Source organism: Pelophylax lessonae, assembly GCF_965119305.1.
Source record: "Pelophylax lessonae genome assembly, chromosome: 7".
In the NCBI taxonomy this organism is placed as follows: domain Eukaryota; kingdom Metazoa; phylum Chordata; class Amphibia; order Anura; family Ranidae; genus Pelophylax; species Pelophylax lessonae.
The window spans coordinates 178121627-178136712 of NC_138774.1; the positions used below are offsets into that span (position 1 = coordinate 178121627).

At 40.8% G+C, this 15086-nt stretch overlaps 1 protein-coding gene across 1 annotated transcript in view; it reads right to left on the bottom strand.

Annotated features, from left to right (window-relative positions):
- CNTRL (centriolin) overlaps positions 1-15086 on the bottom strand; it is a 166877-nt gene that overhangs the window by 7635 nt on the left and 144156 nt on the right. The window contains exons 35-38 of the mRNA XM_082263161.1: positions 12870-13058; positions 5652-5877; positions 3518-3723; positions 1725-1865 (exon numbers count right to left, since the gene is read on the bottom strand). Of these exons, the coding sequence (XP_082119287.1) occupies positions 1725-1865; positions 3518-3723; positions 5652-5877; positions 12870-13058 (762 nt within the window). The remainder of the gene's footprint in view (positions 1-1724; positions 1866-3517; positions 3724-5651; positions 5878-12869; positions 13059-15086) is intronic.

Sequence of the window (15086 nt, forward strand, 5' to 3'; positions counted from 1 at the left end):
AAAAAAACCAAAACAAATAAGTTCAGGAATTAGGTTATGTGTAATAACATGGAATGGCACAGGGAAAAATTATTGAACACACAAAGAAAGGGGGATGCAAAAAAGCATGGAAAGCCAAGACACCAGCTGAAATCTATTAATAATTAGAAAGCAATCCTGTCCCTTAGCAATGCAAATTAATATCAGCTGGTTCAGTCTCAACTGATGGCCTATAAAAAGGTGTCTCATTACCAAGGTGTCACACAAGAAACATCTCATAATAGGTAAAAGCAAAGAGCTCTCTCAAGACCTTCGTAACGTTATTGTTGCAAAACATACTGATGGCATTGATTACAGAAGGATTTCTAAATTTCTGAATGTTCCAGTGAGCACTGTGGGGGCATAATCTGAAATGGAAAGAACATAATTTCATCATAAACCGGCCACCACCAGGTGCTCCTCGCAAGATGTCTGACAGAGGAGTGACATTAATTATCAGAAGAGTTGTCCAAGAGCCAAGGACCACTTGTGGAGAGATTCAGAAAGACCTAGAATTAGCAGGTACTAATGTTTCAAAGAAAACACTAAAATAATGCACTCAATCACCAAAGCCTGTATGCACGCCCACTACGCAAGACTCCACTGCTGAAGAAAAAGCATGTTGAAACTCGTTTCAAGTTTGCTGCATAACATTTAGACAAGCCTGTGAAATACTGGGAGAATATAGTCTGGTCAGATGAGACCAAAATTTAACTCTTTGAATGACATTAAATACACCATGTTTGGAGGTCAAATGGCACTGCACATCACCCCAAAAACACCATACAAACAGTGAAGTTTGGAGGTGGGAACATCAAGGCGTGGGGCTGTTTTTCAGCATACGGTACTGGAAAACTTCATTACATTTAAGAAAGGATAGATGGAAAAATGTACCAAGACGATCATGATAAAAATCTGCTGTTATCTAAAAGGATGATGAAGATGAAACGAGGGTGGACATTTCACCAAGACAATGATCTCAAACGCAAAGCCAAGGAAAAACTCTTAACTGGTTTCAAAGAAAGAAAATAAAGCTGCTAGAATGGTCCAGCCAATCCCCAGACTTTAATCCAATAGAAAATCTATGGAAAGAACTAAAAGATCAAAGTTCATAGAAGAGACCCACGGAACCGTCAAGATTGCAAGAATGGGCCAAAAATCACACCTGAGCAATGCATGCGACTAGTTTCTCCATACAGGAGTGGTCTTAAAGCTGTCATTACCAACAAAAGATTTTGTACAAAGTATTAAATACATTTTAGTTGGATTGATCAATACTTTTTCCCTGTGTCATTCAATTTTATCACACATAACTTAAATTTCTGAACTTATTTGTTTTGGTTTCTTTGTATGTATGGAATTGCATGGGTTGTTACCGACAAGTAGGTGAAAATTTCATTTTTAATAGCACCTTTATAAATATATTTACTTAGAAAAATGGTGACATGTTCAATACTTCTTTTGCCCACTGTATACATAGGGCCCTGCTCCAATTCTGCACCCGGCTTTTTTAATGACATCCAGTTATATCATTAAAGATGCTTTGGCAAGAAAAATTCAAAGATGATCCCCAGAATTTTCAATCAGTGTTTGAGGCCAGATATTTGGGGTTTCTCTACAGAGGTTTGTATATAGATATTACTTCTGTACTCTGATATAGAGAGCTGATTATCATAACTGTAAGTTAAAGTTGGTAAATGTTTCACCTGGTTTCGAAGTATGGCATGCTCCGCCTGTAACTGTTTCAGCTCTTTAAGTAGACGTTTGGCCCTCTCATGACTGTCATAAGCAGCTTGTTCTACTGCCAGGAGCTGCTTCTTCAGACTGCTGTTTTCCAGTTTCTGTTCCTGCAATGAAAGGAACAGTTTGTAAAGGACTCTGAAGTGCCATTTGCTGCACAACATAGCCAATGTATTCTTGAAGGGCTTCCATCCCAAAAGAGATATGCTGGCTGTAATGTCTGGTCTTGTGAAAATTTTAGTTAAAAAAATTCTAATAAACCAGTACTGAAACTCCAATATGGTACCCCCTATACTACTAGCAGGGTGCATGAGGCCAGTACAACCAATGTGGAGCCTGGTAGCTGAAAATTAAATGAGGAAGGTAAATTGCGCAAAGCACGTCTTCCTAAATGTCAGCAAAGGGTATCAAAACAATACCTAAGAGAGAATCAACCATTCACTGAATAATGGATTATATACTGTTGGAGACTATCACAGCACAGCCCAGTACACCTTAATCAGGATCTCATCTGCGTAGCTCAGCAAGTGCAGCCCAATGATCTATGTGTCACTAACAGGAGTATTAAAAAATACACCAAGGCCTAGTATGCAATAACTTATTGAAAAAATGTATCCACTTACATTGAAATTTGAACTCGGCTGTGTGCCCACGGACGAGGGTCCCAGATGGATGATACACAATCCAACTCTTGGCCAGAGAGAGGAGAAGGCAGTAACAGAGCCGGGATCGCTGACAAATCTAACACCACCCTACAGCAGCTTTCCCTCTATGTGTAGACTGCACCACACCTTCCCTCTGGCAGTGTTGTATCATCTTGTCAGTGATCCCGGCTCTCTTACTGCCCTCTCCTCTCTTTAACCAAGAGTTGGACTGTGTATCATCCATCCTTGACCCTCCTTCATAGGCATGTAGCGGAGTCCTAATTCTAATGTAAGTGGGTACATTCATTCAATAAAAGTTATTGATTATTGCTCATTAGAGTTTCTTATCCTCCTGTCTGTGACACATGTGATACTGTATTGTGATAGCCTCTAACAGCTTCTTATACATCGGACAAGTTTTCATGTGGAGTTTCCTTTTACATATGTGTGGATTTACAACTAATCATTCCACGTGGGATCCCATCATCTAATAATATAACCCATTTTTTCAGTAAATGGTTGAACCTCTCAGTTATAGTTTTAAAAACCCTTTGTTGACATATAGGGAGAAGTGCTTTGCAGTTTTCTTTCCTTAAAAAATTTAGTTGTACGTTTGTCTCTGGTTTCAGTATTTGTAAGTCACTGATCTATAACAAGCATGCAGAAAAGCATGCAATTTAACACTCCTCCACCTTATACTGGTTGTCGGTCACCAAGATTGTACTGAAAACAGAGGTTCAGTGACTGCCAAGGCAACTTGCATTTTCAGATGGAAAAGTTAGCATCGGCCTACAACTTTACATATTTTTAGGTTTCCTTTAAGACAAGGTGATATAAATTACTGGTTTATGTAGATGCGTTTTACAATAATTATTATTTGATAAATATATGTTCAAAATTGAATATGGATACATGGAGCTTCAGAGTATTTTCCAGCACCGCAATGGCTTCCTGTACAGTAATCCCTCAGAAGAACACTGCCAAATGTCAATTGTCAGCCAGCACAGGATAGGCTGTCCAGCAAAGTCACATTATGGGAACATTGCATACCTATTCATAAATGTTTTGCACCGGTAGAATTTGATAGATCTGTACTGCCATAGACAATACAATACCTCAGCCGATTTCTCGAACTGCAGCCGTTGTTTTGTAATCGCTTCTTTCAGCATCATTATTCTATTCTCATCATTCTTCTTCTCAGAAGACAACTGCTCTCTCAAGTTGTTCATTTCATTCCTGTAAAACTCAGCCTCTTTCTTCAGCTCCAAAATCTCATTGGTTTTATCCCGTAATTGCACCTCGTGCTCCGACAGGAGATGGCCTGGAAAAACCATAATTTTCCATGAAATAGACTTCTTTATCACACTGACTGTCAAAAAGTTTCCACTGTTTTTTTTAATAGCAGCGGTTTGAAAGTGCATAGATCAGCCCACACACTGGCCTTACAACTGACAAAAGCAGGTGTGTCACTGTTCAGTTATACATTCTGTTCTTGAAGACATCTGGTAATTTAAAATCAGGATATTATAAAAGAAAGACTAGCAACAGTGGGCCAGTTCAAGAATGGCCAAGGCCAAACGCGATTGGAAATAAAAATCATATAATACAAACATTGCCAAAAACAGTTTTACTATCAAAAATGATAATAAAAGCAGCAGCTCTACTGCTGGATATTTGTCACAGACCAGACATCTGAGAATGTTCAAACCAACACTAACTACTGTAATCATACAATCTCCTTTAGATCTTTCAACAACTATGTACTGCAAGGGCCCTGCCTGATTGTAATACGGGTATCCAGTCAATTTGTATCCATAGTTTCGGTAAATCTGAAGGAGATTGATCAAAGATTGTCCTGGCAACTTGTATTGTGTGTTGAGTTTTTGTCTATAACCTGGGACCCATTTTCAGGACTACTTAGATTCTATAAAAAGGGAACATTTGCTTATATAGAAGCTATATTGACCTACTGGGAGGACAGCTGGAAAGGATATTCACAAACATATCCATAACCAAGGATAGACCATTTTGTGAATAAGCAATTTCCATACGGTCTTCCAAATTTTTTTTTTTTTCATCATCGGGTCATTTTTAATAAAACAATAAAAGTGAAGAAAAGAAAAAAACATCTGTTACAGCATATAAGTTTGTCATTTGGAACAAGTAATGCACATATCACAGAGCATAAATTGAAATAGAACAGTATCAGAAAAATTAACCTTTTACAGGACATAAGATTCTCCGATCATGTGAACACAAACATCAGTCATCAGATAACAAAAATAACTCTCTCACAGTGTACATCACCTTATAGACCAAGGAAAGAGTACTACCAGTACTACTATTATAGCGCATTTATTATTACAATGCTATATTGTACTGTCACCCTTAGTAAGAAGGTAAGGTACTAGCCTATAGTGTCCAGCCCCTAAGGTAGAAATGAATATGTTGAATTGTTAGAATGACCACATTTTTTACATTTCTTAGGGCACCCTTTGCGTTTATACGTTAACTCCTCTCTTTGTAGAGTAACGTTACGCATATCACGCCACTAATTATATGTCGGAGGGGAAGGTGAGATCCACTTACAAGCTAAATATAGGGAATGTATCCACAATAAATGCGTTTCAGGAGGCAGAATATTTTCAGGCATTATTCTCAAAATAGCAATTTTTGGATCCATCAAAATCGACACCCATGTAGAACAGAGGGAATAAAGGATCGAAAAGATAGACTCCAAATAATGATGGAGCTTGTGACAGCGCCATAGCATGTGTAGGAGTGAACCTGAGACCATAGTACATCTGGGGCACTGTGGTGATGTCGCTGTTTACAACTCTTTAGTGCCGGTTCACACTACTCCGACTTGTCAGGCGGCTTGGTCGCCTGACAAGTCGCGCTCCATTCTGTGCAATGGGAACCGTTCTAATAGGAGCGACTCAAGTCGCTCCGACTTAGAAAAAGGTTCCTGCACTACTTTTGGCCGAAGTCAGAGCGACTTGCATTGACTTCCATTATGTGAAGTCAGTGCAAGCCGCGCCGAAGTCGCGGTGCACGGCGACTTGTTCAAGTCGCCCCGAAGTCGTGTCGCCATAGTGTGAACCGACTCTTAAACTCAAAGCACAGCTCCAAAGTTTTGTTCTCTATTGCAGACTGAACTCTTGGAAAATGGTATGGGGTTAAAATAAAACATTTTAATATTTACGCTTTGACAAACATGTTGAGAATACACTGCACTGGGAAACTTACGTGCATTGGCCAGAGACTCCTCCAGATCTCCACACCATCTCTTCTCCTGCTGCAGCTTATGAGCATGCTCCTCTAGTGCAAGGACTTTGGATTTTATTCTCTCCAAAGTGTTCTGTTGGTTTGATAGTTCATGCTCATATTTCTGCTTCTGATCTTCCAGTCTAGCAGCTGAAGCCCTGAGCTGTTCTTCTCGGTACTCGATGTCCTTCATAATTTGCTTTAAACGCTGAAAGGAAACATTTTTGCTGTCAATAATGTCAGGTGTCATGTGGCAAATATCCTTAGCCACCTTTGTTCTGCTATATTAAAAAAAGAAAATGTTGGATGGGTATTTCTGGAGTGCATTTATGTCTAACAGTTCTTCAGAAAACAAACTGGGACTGCCAGTGCAGTCACGAATGGCTGTCATCTACCTTTGACCTGAGCCGTCACTGGACAGTTCTCCTTCCCCTGTTGTGAATAGGCTGTTTGTAAAAGGCCTCGGCATATTGAAGGTGAAGGTGGGGGGGACCTAAAGTGCCAAATTCTTTGGCATGTATTTGTTAATTGTGGTGAGAAGGGTGGTTTTTAATGCCAATGACCACCAATATGATGGAAGGGGGGGGGGGGGGGCTTAAGTGCTATAGAAAAACGGTGGGTAAAGACAAAATGGCCATCTGTATGCACAATTATTGCACTGCTATGAAGGCCTTTTTATGGGGTAAGAACAATAACACTGAAACTGAAAATTGTTTATGCTCTGCACGCGGTGCAAGACATTGCACCACAGGACCTTGGGGGGGGGGGGGGGGAGGGGATAACTGTCTAGAAGAATTCCTGAAAATAATCATTAGTAATATGATAAAGTATTCTCACTGGACAATTATGCCATTATATTCAAGTAACATACAATTGTATTCGCAAATGACAAGTTAGTTTATAATGCTAGTGCCCAATTGGGGTATAGTGGTGAAGTTTTGTATGTAAAATAGTGGATTATTCAAGTTATTCTGTGCAGCAATGCCTTAAGCAGGACATGCTGCATCATACTGTAAGTGGCCATACCATGATAAACACATTTCTTCCTACCGTAGATTGACTTTTATGTCTATTATACAACAGTTCGGTGAGCTAGGGAAGAGGATATACCCAAAAACAGAGTACCTGAAAATCCTCTCTGAACCACATCAACCTGGGATAGACTGCCAGTGATTAACAGCTCCAATATGAGCTAGGCAGATAATGAGCTTTGCTAAAGTCTGCCTGCATTTGTACCTGCGTCGTAGATGAGGTATATTGGTTAGGGGCCAACCTAGGAAGAATGTGTGGTTTAAGATGCCTTACAAGTTTTGGAGAGGAATACAGATAACGATTAGCTATATATGCTGGTCATATCAAAGTGGGAAGGGGGGGTCACAGGCTAAATCCTTTCCACTGCCCAGCATAACTGCTGCTGTGACAGATAATTGCCAGTAAAGCCCAAAGATACTTTGGGCCATGGGTCTAGGTTGGAGGGCCCACTGGCCAGAGATTGATCACCACAGGTAAATGCTTTGAATAGATACCTCACTAGTTGATCTGGTGTGAGATGGTATCCAGTGTTAAACACTTACAACCCCTGGCAAAAAGTATGAAATTACCACTCTTGGAAAATGTTCATTCCATTATTTGTGTACAAAAAAAACTAATCACAGACATGCCTCGAAAACTATTTCCATTTAACATTCCAACCTTTTGGCTTTAAGAAACATTTAAAAAAAGAGAGAAAACTGTAGTCAACTGCAATTGTTTTTGCAGATCAAGAAGAGAAAAAAATATGGAATCACTCTATTCTGAGGAAAATATTATGGAATCATGAAAAAAACACTAGTACTTTGTTTAACCACCTCTGGCTTTTATAAAAGCTTGAATTATCGGAGGCATGGATTTAAACTATCGACAAACAGTATTCTTCATCAATCCAGCTCCAACTTTTTCTCATTGCAGTTGCCAGATCAGCTTTGCTGGTTGGAGCCTTGTCATGGACCATTTTCTTTAATTTCCACCATAGATTTTCAACTGGATTGAAGTCCGGACTTTTTGCAGGCCATGCCATTACCATTATAGATCTTTCTTGAAGGAAAGTTTTCATGGCTTTTGCCCTATGGCAAGATGCATTATCATCCTGAAAAATGATATCATCACCAAACATCCTTTCAATTGATGGAATAAGAAGTGTCCAAAATCTCAATATAAACTTGTGCATTTATTGAAGATTTAATGGCCATCATCTCCCTCCTACCTTTACCTGACATGCAACCCCATATCATCAATGATTGCAGAAATTTTGCATGTTTTCTACAGGCAGTCGCCTTCATACGTTTCATTGGAAAGGCACCAAACAAAAGTTCCAGCATCAACACCCTGCCCAATGCAGATTCGTGCTTCTTTACTGAATATCACACTTTCATCCAGTCATCCACTCTCCAGGATTGCTTTTCTTTAGCCCACTGTAACCTTGTTTTTTTCTGTTTAGGTGTTAATGATGGTTTTCGTTTTGGCTTTTCTGAATGTAAATCCCATTTCATTTATGCAATGTCTTACAATTCGATCACAGACATTGACCCCAGTTTCTGACCATTTGTTCCTCATGTGTTTTGTTGTGCATTTTCTGTTTTCAAGGCATATGGTTTTAAGTTTTCTATCTTGATCCTTTGAGGTCTTCCTTTGTCTAACAGTACGCTTCCCTTTAACAACCTTCCCATTTGATTTGTACTTGGTCCAGATTTTAGACACAGCTGACTGGGAACAACCAACATATTTTTCCACATTTTGTGATGACTTACCTTCTTGAAGAAGTTTTATATTCCTCTCCTTTGTTTTAAAGCGGAGTTCCAGCCATTTACTCACCTGTCCAACGGTCCAGCGATGCGGCCGCCGGAAGCCTCGATCCTCTCCCTCGGCGCCGGCATCACTGCTGTGGGCACCCGGCTGTTACAGTTTGTGGCTTCACAGCCGGGTACCCACTGCGCATGCGCGAGTCGCGCTGCGCGCCGTGATTGGCCGGCAATCTTCTGGGACCTCTGACGTGTCCCAGAAGATTGCAGGGAGGGAGGGGGAGAGGAGAACTTCCACTCAGGGCACCGCGGCGCTCCGAGCGGAAGTGGGAACCTGTCAAAACTAGGTACCCGCTCCCCCCCCCAAAAAATGACATGCCAAATGTGGCATGTCGGGGGGTCAGGACTCCCTAAAGCGGAAGTTCCACTTTTGGGTGGAACTCCGCTTTAACTGACATGTCTGGTGTTGGAGCCATGATTCATGTCAATTAGGTTGCTGCAACAGCTCATCAAGGTGTGCAAGCACTCTTTTTTAACTGTAGACGAATTAGCAGATGTAATCTGATGCAGAGGTTTGTTTTAGAACTGCAAAGTACGTTGTGATTCCATAATATTTTCCTCAGAATTTAGTTATTTCATATTTTTTTCCTCTGCTTGATCTGCAAAAACAGTTGCAACTGACTACAGTTTTCTTTCTTTTTTTTTTCTTTCTTTCTTTAAAGTGTTTCTTAAAGCCAGAAGGTTGGAATGTTAACTGAAAATAGCTTTGAGGCATGTCCAATTCGTCTTTTTTGTTGTTGTACGCAATTAAACAATTTATTGAACATTTTCCAAGAGTGGAGATTCCATACTTTTTGCCAGGGGTTGTATACGAGGAGTGACATAGGGAAAAGATAGGAAAAGTTATATAATCTTTTTTTTTTGTCTGTCTTGTGTTTCATACTAATAGCTACATGTAGTAATAGGCTGGCTGTAGCAGGGATATTACCGATCTTTCTTAAAGAAAGTATACATAGTGATAGCATATACATTCACACATGTTATATCCCTAATACTTAGAAGTGGTCCTGAAATACTAACTTGTCGGTAAGCTGGAGAGTAATAAATCGGTAGAAGTGATTGGACTTTCCAATTCATAGACAATGGCTACTTTGCTGTGAATTTTATGTTAAAAGCATCAAAGATAAAAGTAATTTCATCCAGTGGTGTGAAATAAGAAGACGCAGTTTAGAAGTACGGGGAAACATGAGGAAGTTGCTGCAGGATTAGAAAAGGTTTAAAAAAATTCCATTCTGGTTTCTGATGCCTAAACTCTCTCTGAACCAAAGTTTCTGACTGAGACAGTTTCTTTAAGTTTGCCCAAAGCCTACCTCCTTATACGGGACCTGTACAGGATCAGATCAGCTGTGCCAAGTCTCAAGCATGACAAAGATGAAGAGACACAGGATTTACCTATAGGGGACTATGAAAACCCCCTGTTGGTAATCTTGTAGATGCCAGAGAAATGGAAAGAAAAAAGTAGGAGCAGACTAGGATGTTACAAGTGGCAGTCAAGTCTATTTTTTTTTATCATCAGACCCTAAAAACATTCAACCTGAAATACATAGAAGGTAAGCCGCATTGGAAAATAAAGCATGGATTAAAAGCCAAGCACACCTAGTCAACTACAATAAGCAACATTGTGTTCTCCTGGAAGGGGAGCAGTGTTACTGCTAGTGGCTATAATAGCCGCTAGCAATAATTGCATGTAAAATCCGACAGGCGGTTGTACCCAAATTAATCGATCGATCAACTTGGGTACATTCAGCCTGCCCATATATGGTTCGAATCTCGGCTGGTCCCTGCTGAACTGGCCAAGTCTTGAACTGTCTATGGCTGGCTTAGCAGCAGCAGCTTCCAATATGAAGGTTATCAATCTTACAGACATACGGCTGAGCAAGGATCACCTTTCGTTTTTTAGTAAGGCTTGTTCACACATGTGCATTTTATAACATTGTAGGTGTGGCTCATTAAAAAAGGAATTCTGCTTACTACATCTCTGATGTGCTTTCTTCAAAACACACTTTATACAGCTTAAAGTGACATTAAAGGTTCGTTTTTAAAAAAATTAGGCTTGCTCCCGAGCCGCTGCTCCCCGTGTCCATTCTCATACGGAGTACGGCTTGGCCCTGCCCCACCTCTCTCCTCATTGGCTCACTGGTTGTGATGGACAGTAGCGGGAGCTATCGGCTACCGCTGCTGTCTTAGTCAATGAGTAGGGAGAGACCCAGGATAGCCGAGGCTTTCGTGCACATCTCTGGATCTAGATGGGGCTCAGGTAAGGTAAGGGGGGTAAGGGGGGGGGGGCTTGGGGTTCTACTGCACATAGGTTCTTTACCCTCATGCATTGAATGGTAACACACCTACAACACAACACTTTTAAAAACGCACCACACAGAGGTGAGCGGGGCCTAAAGGGTTGTATTTTCCCAGTCTGGTGGCAAAGAGTTTGTATATAAAGATTTTTTAGTTTATTTTTTTTTAAGATAGATAATCCTACACTTGATTCACGCAAGAAAGGATTTGGATATAGAACAGAATTTTAGGCCAGGGGAAAGAAATAAGTTGGAAATTAAATATAAAAATCCTTAGACAAAACAAACTGAGTCTTTGAAGGTGAAATATAGCCAAAGCTTTTTTGGCCATACTTCTCCTGTGAGTCACAGGAGTGCAGTTAGTTCTGCACTTTTGTGACTCCTTTTTAACTGACAGCGGTTTAAACCCCACTGTCGGCTGACGTCCCAGAGCTGTTCCAGGCTCTAAAAAGATCCTGACCAGTCAGTCGGGATCTGCCCAGAAGCCTGGAGTGACAGCGGGCTCAGACTCTTAGTGAGCTGCTGAGAGCCTGAGCCAGCTGCTCTATTGAGCACCTGAGGGGAAGAGAGGCAGGCTGAAGACCAAGAGATGAGCAATCAGAAGTGTTTGATCACTCAGTTCTCAGTCTTCGAGGTGGCGGGGGACATCCAGCTGGGATCAGTGCTGCAGCCATCTAGGAGAGTATGTTTTTTTTTTTTATATTCTTAAACTTCTCTTTTAAAAAGAAATCTAAGAAAAATTAGGCAGATTGATTGGTCTATGTTTGGAGGCAAATATGATAATTATAACTTAAAACTAGTTCAGGATTAGTGATCAAAGCCAGTGACAAGGGTGGGAATGTGGTTTTGATGTCACAGCAACTCTGAGGCAGAGGAAATGAGACAGTTGAACAATATTATGTCAGGGATTCAAAGAACCTTTTCCTTTGTCTCTAATGTCAATTGGTTTTTGAGATGAGCATGGTGTGCAAGTTGGCTTTGTGTGGAGTTATACTTTAGAGACTATCTTATATACATATGACTTGCTGTCTTGTACTGTACGATCAAGATTAACCGTTTCTGTATCTGTTTAAAAACTATTTGCTGGAGTTAGGCTTTTATTTGTTTGTCACTTATGAAAAATACATCTAAATCTACGAGTCCATCTAACACTACCGTCTGTTGTGTGTCTGTTGGTTCTGCATAGATACAGGGCAAACCCTAAGACACAAAGGGGCTGATTTACTAAAGGCAAATCCACATTACACTACAAGTGCACTGCAAGTGCTTTTGGAAGTGCAGTAGCTGTAGATCTGAGGGGAAGATCTGAAATGAGGGAAAGCTCTGCTGATTTCTAATATCCAATCATGTGCAAGCAAAAATGCTGTTTTTTATTTTCTCTGCATGATCCTCTTAGCGCCGATTCACACTACAGCGACGCTACTTCCCGGGGCGACCTCCGTGATCGCGGTGCGAGCAGCGCGCCGCGACCTCGGAGCGGCCGCCACGGACTTCATAACATTGAAGTCTATGGCGGTCGCCTCCTGGTCGCCCCAAAGAAGCTCCGGACCCTTTTTCTAAGTCGGAGCGACTTGTGTCGCTCCTATTAGAACGGGTCCGCAGCTTCCCTATGGGAGGCGACCTGCGGCGACCTGTGAGGCGACCAGGTCGCCTCACAGGTCGCCTTAGTGTGAACGGGGGCTTAGATCTACAGTGGATTTACCTTTAGTAAATAAACCCCAAACGTTGTTATTGAATGGATCACTAAGTAAACATAAAGGAACAAAAAAAAAAAAAGTAAACATGCAGCCACCACATCTAAAGACTGGTAAGCTGTAACATATTAACATTTTTGTTTTTGGGTTTAGATACGCTTTAAGTCCCGGTTCACATTTGTGCGATGCGCACTAATGTGAACCGGGGCTTAGTCAGGAATTGTTGCAATAATTTCAATTAATAATAATACACCTTCTGTGGTAAAAAGTTTTCACATAGTTACTTTATAATTATGCTAAATTTTATTGTAATTCCACAAAATGGCATTCTATATATGGAACGGGATCATTAAGTGAGCTGTGTGCTGGTCTTACAGTTTCTTGCTGCTTGATCTCGCTTTCCTTGCCTTCAATTGCATGTTGCTGCTGTTTTAGGTGTTCTTCCTTTCTGCTCTCCTTTTCCTGCAGCAGTCTGTACCGGTTTGTGGTTTCTAACAGTTCATCCTGCAGGGTGGACTGCTCACGCAACATGTCATCCCGCTGCTTTGTAGTATTCCTCAGATCCTATATGAGAACATTAATGTAATAAAATTGTAGCAACTGAAATATTGCCAACTGACCTTATCTAATAACAAAGGATGCCTGACTACAGAAATACAAACAATTGCTTAATTTTCTCCATTTCATTCAAGCTTCTCAATCTTTCATTACACCAGTAGAAAATTGTTAAAAAAAAAAGATTTTTTGTTTTTTGTTCATACTTACTGTAAAATCTTTTTCCTGAAGTTGCTTGAGGGACACCAAAATTTCAGTCAGGTAACATAATAGCTGTATTATACTGCCACCTACAGGAGGCTAAGACACTAACAAATAAAAAATGCCAGCCCCTGTATAACCCCACCTCAAACCATCATGGCTTTTTTTGAGCAGTACAGGAGCCAATAACAGAGCAGAGGGACTTGTTTTTCTCAATGGACTTCAAGAAAAAAGATTTACAGTAAGTACAAAAAATTTATTTTTTTAAGTGCATGATTTGACAAAAGAATTCCTAAACTGTCCAAAGTTCAAAAGCAGTACAACTGAAGAGTAAACAACAGAAACTGAAAGGAATCAACACCTGAATACATGGCTTAGATAAAGAAACGGCCAAACCAAGTATGAACGTTTCTATGACCAGGTTCACCTACAATCAACCTAGTGTTTTAGACCAGGACAAATTACTACTAATAAGGGAAAACTGCTACCTAAAAGGAAAGATGGACCTTGACCAGCGAAGAGAAGGATCAACCAACCATCCATCAATAAACAGGAATAACAAACTAACCAAAACCAGACCAACAACTAACCTTCTCAACAAGGAGAACATGTTTGCTAAGCCAAAACCCTTAGAGCCCATTCACATTGAGGCAACACGACTTCGGGGGGCGACCTGTGAAGTTGCGTGCACCGCTGTGCACCGCGACTTCGGCACGACTTGCAGAGACTTCACATAATGGAAGTCTATGCAAGTCGCTCCGAGGTCGCCCCAAAGTAGTACAGGACCCTTTTTCTAAGTTGGAGCGACTTGTGTCGCTCCTATTAGAACGGTCCTGTACTACTCAATGGACCGCGACATACCGCGACTTGTCAGGCTGAAAAGTCGCCTGACAAGTCGCGCTAATGTGAATGGGCTCTTAGACGTAGTCAAAACAGACATACCACAGTCCAATAGAAAAACAAAAAACAAATGTTTGATTAATCTGCAGGGGGAAAAAAAAGTAAGCCTTACATATCTAACCTTTGACTTCATGGAAAGGAAGTTTGGACAGTCTTTCTATTCTTCAAGCTTGCTAAAACAATTCAAAGCTCAAACACAGAAGCTTTCATACCCTGAGGGAATCAATTTATTCTGCACACATCACTATGTCAAAGGTGACTTATATAAAAAACAATATGATAGCAGCTTACATCTAGCAAGGGACCCTAAAACAAGAGGCAAGGTCCACCCTGATCAACCAGCATATACTTTTTTACACCAACCACCCATTGGAAAACAAAGCAACATTGGGCTCAATCTATTCTCAAAAGCACAGTCAAAAAACAAAGAACACAGACATCTCAGGAACGCTTTGAAACTTTGTGGCTACACAGACTGGGTTTTTAAAAAAACAAAAAAACATCCAGAAGGTCAGCTAAAAATACATGACCATTGTCATTCCCCATTTGTAATTGGGTGTGATTGTGTGATTGAGCAGCTGGGCACCTGGTACCATGTGATAGCTGTAACCAATTACACCCGAATTTTTTTTTAAAAATGGCGTGGGCCCCCCCCCCTCCAGATTCATACTGGGCCTTTGAATCTGGTATGGATCTTGAGTGGAAACCCGATGCCATAAAAAAAAGGCATGGGTCCCCCCTCAAAATCCATACCAGACCCTTATCTGAGCATGCTGGACCATACCAGGCCATATGCACATGTAACACTACACTTCTTTTCTTGGTGAATGGTAGGGGTACAATGTACCCCATACGCATTCACATGGGGGGGGTGAGATCTGGGGGCTCCAGATTCCGATAAACCCCATGCTCTCAGACCCTTCACAACCACCACCC